The 6,953-nt window shown below is 32.4% G+C and overlaps 1 protein-coding gene across 1 annotated transcript in view; it reads right to left on the bottom strand.

Moving 5' to 3' along the window:
- The window catches only part of LOC107661915 (E3 ubiquitin-protein ligase RNF123-like), a gene marked incomplete at its 5' end in the record, with an annotated part of 143,018 nt that overhangs the window by 116,889 nt on the left and 19,176 nt on the right, over positions 1–6,953 (bottom strand). Inside the window, 2 exons of the mRNA XM_016451706.1 lie at positions 234–426; positions 1,838–1,938. Of these exons, the coding sequence (XP_016307192.1) occupies positions 234–426; positions 1,838–1,938 (294 nt within the window). The remainder of the gene's footprint in view (positions 1–233; positions 427–1,837; positions 1,939–6,953) is intronic.

The raw sequence follows: 6,953 nt of genomic DNA, 5'->3' as shown, positions 1-6,953 counted from the left end.
AAGACGAACAAAGCTTTTACGGGTTTAGAACGACATGAGGGTAAGTGATTAATGACAACATTTTTATTTGGGGTGGAGTAACCCTTTAATTGATATTTAAAATAGCACTATAAAATTAAAATGAAATATGATATAAAGAAAATTATAAATATTATAAATAATAAAAAAATACATGTATTATTATTATTATTATTTAAAAATAGCAGCAAAACTAAGTCAGCTGCTGGACTCACTGTCTTCTTCGGTTCTCTGCTCCACGGCGAGGGTCCGGACCTTGACCTTCTCCGGCGGGGCGAGGGGTCGTCGAGGGGTCATGAGGCTGACGGCGGCGGTGCTCAGGAAGCGGTTGGCTCTACCCAGCGTCGGGGAGCTCAACCAGCTGGGACGGGCCAAAGCGCCACCCATGGCCACAGCACCAGACGGTCTCTGCCGTTCCCAAACACACAACAGCATTCATCTTCAGCCGCAGGACATTCAGCATAACGTCCTCACCAACAAAACTAGACCAGCTGCACTAAACAAAGCACTCGACACTGGACGTCCCAATGAGATTCAGCTACAGCCAAACTCCAGGTCACTTCTAATGGAACTAAATGGGGCCACGAAATGCAAGTAAAAGGGGACGTTTTTTGGAGAATGTAAAAGAAATGTGAAGCTTGTAAATTTACAAAGGCACTTTTCTGTTACAGTTTGTCTTATTTGAGCTACAAAGTTGTTCTCGTCAGTTTTTAAGGGTCACTTCAGGGTTTTAGGCATTATGTTGCCATGGCAACAAGGTAAAACTAAATAAAGTTACACAAAAAACGTTAGTAATCATTGTTTTTTTTTTGGTTTTTTTTGCATTTCACATTCAGCTATTTAAATATTAAAGTAATATAAAAAATATATATAAAAATAACAGTAATATAATAAAATGCATATAATAAAATATACAATTATAGTAGTTTGCAGTATATTATTATTTGATTTCAATATTAATAATATAAATCAATGTTTTAATATTAATACTAAGTTATATTGTACAGTATGTATGTATGTATGTATGTACATGTGCGTGTGTTTGTGTGTGTTTGCATAAAAATTACAATACACATGTAAATGAAGTGAAATAATGAATTATAATTAATTACTTTTGTAAAAACTACATTTCTTTTGTAATTTACATTATAAAATAGTTTAATTATTCATGTGATTTATATGTATGAATATTTGTATTTAATTTACCTTTACAATAAATAAATAAATAAAATGTAACATTTTTATAACATATTACATACATACACTGGTCAACTGTTGTTGTGTTTAGTTGTGCTATAGAAATATACATGGTCTTATAAAAATATAACATTCAAAGTATTAATATATATTTTAAAATTATATAAGATAATTATCCTATATTATATAGTATACAAAATACGATATTATATAATGATCCTATGTAAGATTATGATCCTATATTATAATTATATCAAAATAAAAAGAGCCTAAAATGTTAAGCAGCACAAATGCTTCCAATATTTATAATAAATCAGCATATTAGAATGATTTCTGAAGGATCATGTGACACTGAAGACTGGAGTAATGATGCTGAAAATTCAATAATATATATTAAAATAGAGAACATTTATTTTAAATTGTAATATTTCACATTTCTGTATTTTTGATCAAATAAATGCAGTCTTGATGAGCAGAAGAGACATAGCTCAATTTGTATTAAACCCAGAATACTCCTTTAACATGTTTTTTTTTATAGTCATCTTTCCCACTATTACATATAAAAAGGACTTTAGATGTTCAAATATGTTGTGAAAAGGATTCTTGGTGGTCATTAATGTACCTGTGCAGCTCCAGTTTCCTCATCTTCATCCAAATCGTCCATAGACGAGGCCTGGATCTCCGCCGGATCTATGATGATGTTGGCCTTTGCGGCCAGGTCATCTAAAATATAATAAACCAGTCAAACTATCACGTTTAATATGCAAAACAACAACTTACTAACTAATTTAGCCGGTAGAAAGAGAAGAATTTGGATTTGTTTTATAAAATAAACCAAAAAAAAAGGCTTTTGGGAGTGAATATGGCTCAGATTTCTTTTTTATGAACACTTCAGTCTATTATTTATTAATGCACATTTGTCGTCTTCTGGACAGATGAGCAGTATAAAAAAAATCTTTGCTTCAAGTCGTCAGAGGGCTTATAACAACTGCTTTAGGAGAGATATGGGCTCCACTTCACTCCAAAGGTCTACATTTTCAAGGCTACCCAAGGCCGGCTGTCCAATAGAAGCGTAAATGTGAGAAAAATGGGGCGGTAAAAGCAGTTTGGGAGTAATTCACGGGAAGAACAGAAAGAGAGAATAAAGGGTAAATCTCAGCCTTGAGAGTTCAATGAGTGAAGGAGTGCGGTGTTGTACAGTATATGCACATTGATCTATTGTTATTGTGAGGTGAAAGTTAAGTGCTGAAGTGACCCTTTGCCCTGTGTGCTTATAGTAAGTCTAAAGAGGATCTCTGTGTTTGGCTAGTTTTAAACACAATTTTAGGGGAAAAAAATAACCCAAAACTGCACCAAAAGAAGTCACTTGTTAAACTGACCTAATGTATCCAAGAGTGAATATAGGCGCTATTTTTATCCTTTTTTTATCACTATCCTATTTTATCATTTATCATTTATTGAATGTTCACCACTTTGAGCAGATTTTACAAAATAAAAAAATTTATGATTTTATATTTTAATTTATTTTATATTATATATAAAACGTATATAATGATCTATTAAATGTCTAGAATAAAAACAATTTATTATATAATATAATTAGAATTAACTTTAAAATTATTTATTTTTCCAATTTTTTAACTTATTGGATGTTCACCACTTTGAGCACATTTTACTAAAAAAAAATAAATAAATTATTTAGAAAGAGAAGAATTTGGATTTGTTTTATAAAATAAACCAAAAAAAAAGGCTTTTGGGAGTGAATATGGCTCAGATTTCTTTTTTATGAACACTTCAGTCTATTATTTATTAATGCACATTTGTCGTCTTCTGGACAGATGAGCAGTATAAAAAAAATCTTTGCTTCAAGTCGTCAGAGGGCTTATAACAACTGCTTTAGGAGAGATATGGGCTCCACTTCACTCCAAAGGTCTACATTTTCAAGGCTACCCAAGGCCGGCTGTCCAATAGAAGCGTAAATGTGAGAAAAATGGGGCGGTAAAAGCAGTTTGGGAGTAATTCACGGGAAGAACAGAAAGAGAGAATAAAGGGTAAATCTCAGCCTTGAGAGTTCAATGAGTGAAGGAGTGCGGTGTTGTACAGTATATGCACATTGATCTATTGTTATTGTGAGGTGAAAGTTAAGTGCTGAAGTGACCCTTTGCCCTGTGTGCTTATAGTAAGTCTAAAGAGGATCTCTGTGTTTGGCTAGTTTTAAACACAATTTTAGGGGAAAAAAATAACCCAAAACTGCACCAAAAGAAGTCACTTGTTAAACTGACCTAATGTATCCAAGAGTGAATATAGGCGCTATTTTTATCCTTTTTTTATCACTATCCTATTTTATCATTTATCATTTATTGAATGTTCACCACTTTGAGCAGATTTTACAAAATAAAAAAATTTATTATTTTATATTTTAATTTATTTTATATTATATATAAAACGTATATAATGATCTATTAAATGTCTAGAATAAAAACAATTTATTATATAATATAATTAGAATTAACTTTAAAATTATTTATTTTTCCAATTTTTTAACTTATTGGATGTTCACCACTTTGAGCACATTTTACTAAAAAAAAAGAAATAAATAATTTATTTTATATGACATAGAATCAACTAAATTTAATTTAACTTTAATATAAATTATAATTGCATTTCAAGTAATTGTAACATGTATTTTATAGTACTTCATAATTTAAAAATAACATTCATTTTTTATTTTATATCATTTATTTTAGTTATTTATATAATATATGTACATTATATAATGTTATTTTAGTAAATGTTACGTAATATAAACAATAATTACATTTAAAATAATAATTCATCATTTCTTTTAAAAAGAGAATTCTATTAATTTCTTTGTATTATCTCTTTTATTGCAAAGTCTACTAAGTATGCTAGACCTACGTTTCACTGCTTGTTGTATATTTATATAACTTGTATGTGACAAACACAAATCTTGAATTTTATATCTTTATACATAATATTTCGTTTCCCTAGGGTAAACTGAGCTACAGCAAATAAAGCGAACATGATTATACAATTACCGAGATCACTAAACAATCTGATAAGTAAATCTAATCATTTATTGTACGACATCTCAAACGAAATAATAATTTAAGACCAAGTAGATGATGAAGTCTGACAGAGTGGATGACCTGAGAGATATGGTTTCATTAATTTGGTGTCAGACTGATTTAGCGTCTTCATTACACCTGTGGGAATGACCTCTGGCCGTCTGTCAATTGACGTTGATACATCTCAGACTCCGTAAACATCAAAAGTGTAACGTCTATAAATCTGACAGATATTGCACCGCCAAAACTGGGAACAGAAAGTACACCAGCCAGTCACAGACGACGTTAATAAGAGTCACTTGAGCACTTAGTCACGATTCTCCATAAGCAACCTGGCAAGTCTGCCAAAATCAGCCAGTGAGGGAAATAAACTGGCTCTGGTCCGAGTACAGCTGCCACTTGAATGCTACAGGATTAGCCATGTAATGACCTTGAAGAAGCCATTAGATGCAGTCATTATGGAGAAAAGTTCAGAGAAAGCACCACAGTTTTGCCTCAAATTGATGCTGGTTTGTGAAGGCTGGGGTTAAAAGTTGAAAGAGCTTTAGTGTAGTTCAATAAAAATCTACTGGAGAAATGTCAAATTGGCCAAAGGGATTTTTTACTATTATTATGATCATCATTTTAAAGCTGACAGAAATTACTTTTATACTTGACCTAAATCAATACTACGCAATCAATAAGCGCAATCATTAAACAGCCAAGAGATGATGATATTGACGAAAGTAAATGTCGATGGTAAAAGTAAAGGTGTTCTGGGTTGTTGCTACTTTTGGTCCACTTACAAGTGACTATAATAATCTGGATTCTAGATACGGCTCAGGTACTTCTTTCAGTGTTTTACACGACACCATTTCAACTAAAAACGGTAAATGTTTTTGTGCATTTTGGCTGTTCATTTTGCATTTGGGGGGCCTGAAAACACAAACTTTTGAAATCATGTTTCAAAGTGCAAGTATTTGAAAGCGATACCGTTATCGTCTCTGTATAAATTACATAATCGCAAATTTGTGAAAACAGTGACGTCATGAGCATGTGTATTACGTAGGTCTGTGCGTAGGGACATAATGTTTCTTTGCCTAGTAACATCACCATCTACTGGCCTAGCATGAATAATGGTGTTTTTAGCTGTTTTTGCAGATCCGTGTGAATGGGGATTGTTGTGACAATGTTCGTCCCTACGCGAAACTTTTCAAAAACACAAAGGAACAACTCTTCCGTTTTTAGTACATCACTGTTGTGTAAACTAGGGCTGGGTTTCGACACCAATTTCACAATTTGAATAAATTTTGAAATTCAATATCAATTTTCGATATATCAGGTACAGTATATGGCAAATTTTCTCAAGGAAAAAAAAATCTCTCAACTAATGCTGTAAAATATACATGAGAGTCAGTTGGTACAACATTACTGTAATATTGAAGGTTAAAATTAACTGATTTGTACACAAAGATTTAAATTACACTCAATTACGTTTTTATAATAATGAAGTTACAATAATAAATTTAGAATTACATCATTGTGTTTCTACTCCAATTCGTTTTTTGATATCTAAATATTTGAATGGTGGCTGTCATAAAAACTTGATGGATTTATTCAAACATAAATTAAATATTGAAGAACAGTACAAATTATAATGAATATGTTATACGGTTCATAATTTTAGCAAAATGCTCCTCCGTACTGTTTTTTTTTTCTTGCTGAATAATGGGTTTTTAGTCACCAAATTAGTTTTATTTATTTTTTTCTGGGGTAAATCTGACATTACATGATATTGTTTAAAAGATTTTATATTGACATCTTTGTGCGGTTGAAACACTGATTGAGCAATTACACGAGACAGGATGCAGATCTCGGTAAGTTGTTCTGTTTCTTTTAACATACAGTACCTTCGGACTTTCATTCATGTTTATTTCATGCTAAATCGGTTATTAAAGCGGAAGCGATGATCAGTTCATGTGCGCTTTGCGCTGGCGCTTCTCTTGAACGCTACAGCGATCTGTCACTCCACATTAAACAGCACCAAAACAGCATTTATTGTTTGAATACTGTAATAAATTGGACAGAATTTGAAATATGAGACCTTGTTTAATATCAAAAGTAACAAAGCACAAAGTTTTTTGCGATTTATTGTATAGGAGGTGCGTTACAATGTTCCGTTTGTTAACTGAAAACAGGTTAATCTAGATTAATCAATTCTTGGGATTTAAGAATCATTATAATTTCGTAAAAATGAGAATCGATTAAAATCGAGAAATCTATATTTTTTACCCAGCCCTAGTGTAAACATACCCTAAAACCCAAAGTATACAACGAGTGTATCCCATTCTTCACTCATCTTTTCCGTCTTGTTTTACTCTCGGATGGCTTTGATTGTTTCCTCAAAGCCCCAAAAGAGTTCAATCAGGTGCCAGCGGGAGAAGACGACGTCCCTGCAGAATCAGCAGGGAAACCATGCAGGAACAGGAACAATGTAATTATCAGCTTTTAATCAAACGAGGCCAAAGAACGGGAACGCCGGTGGAAGATGGGTGTTTTAGGAGACAAAAGAAATGGAGACGGAGTGAGAATTAATGAAATTCAAACTTGGGTATAGCAGAGTTGTGACACATGACAAGACATGCCTCACCTCTCCCTGTTAATGGAAAC

This window comes from Sinocyclocheilus anshuiensis, unplaced genomic scaffold (genome assembly GCF_001515605.1).
Source record: "Sinocyclocheilus anshuiensis isolate Anshui unplaced genomic scaffold, SAMN03320099.WGS_v1.1 scaffold751, whole genome shotgun sequence".
NCBI lineage: Eukaryota > Metazoa > Chordata > Actinopteri > Cypriniformes > Cyprinidae > Sinocyclocheilus > Sinocyclocheilus anshuiensis.
This window is presented reverse-complemented; position numbering and strand designations above follow the sequence as displayed.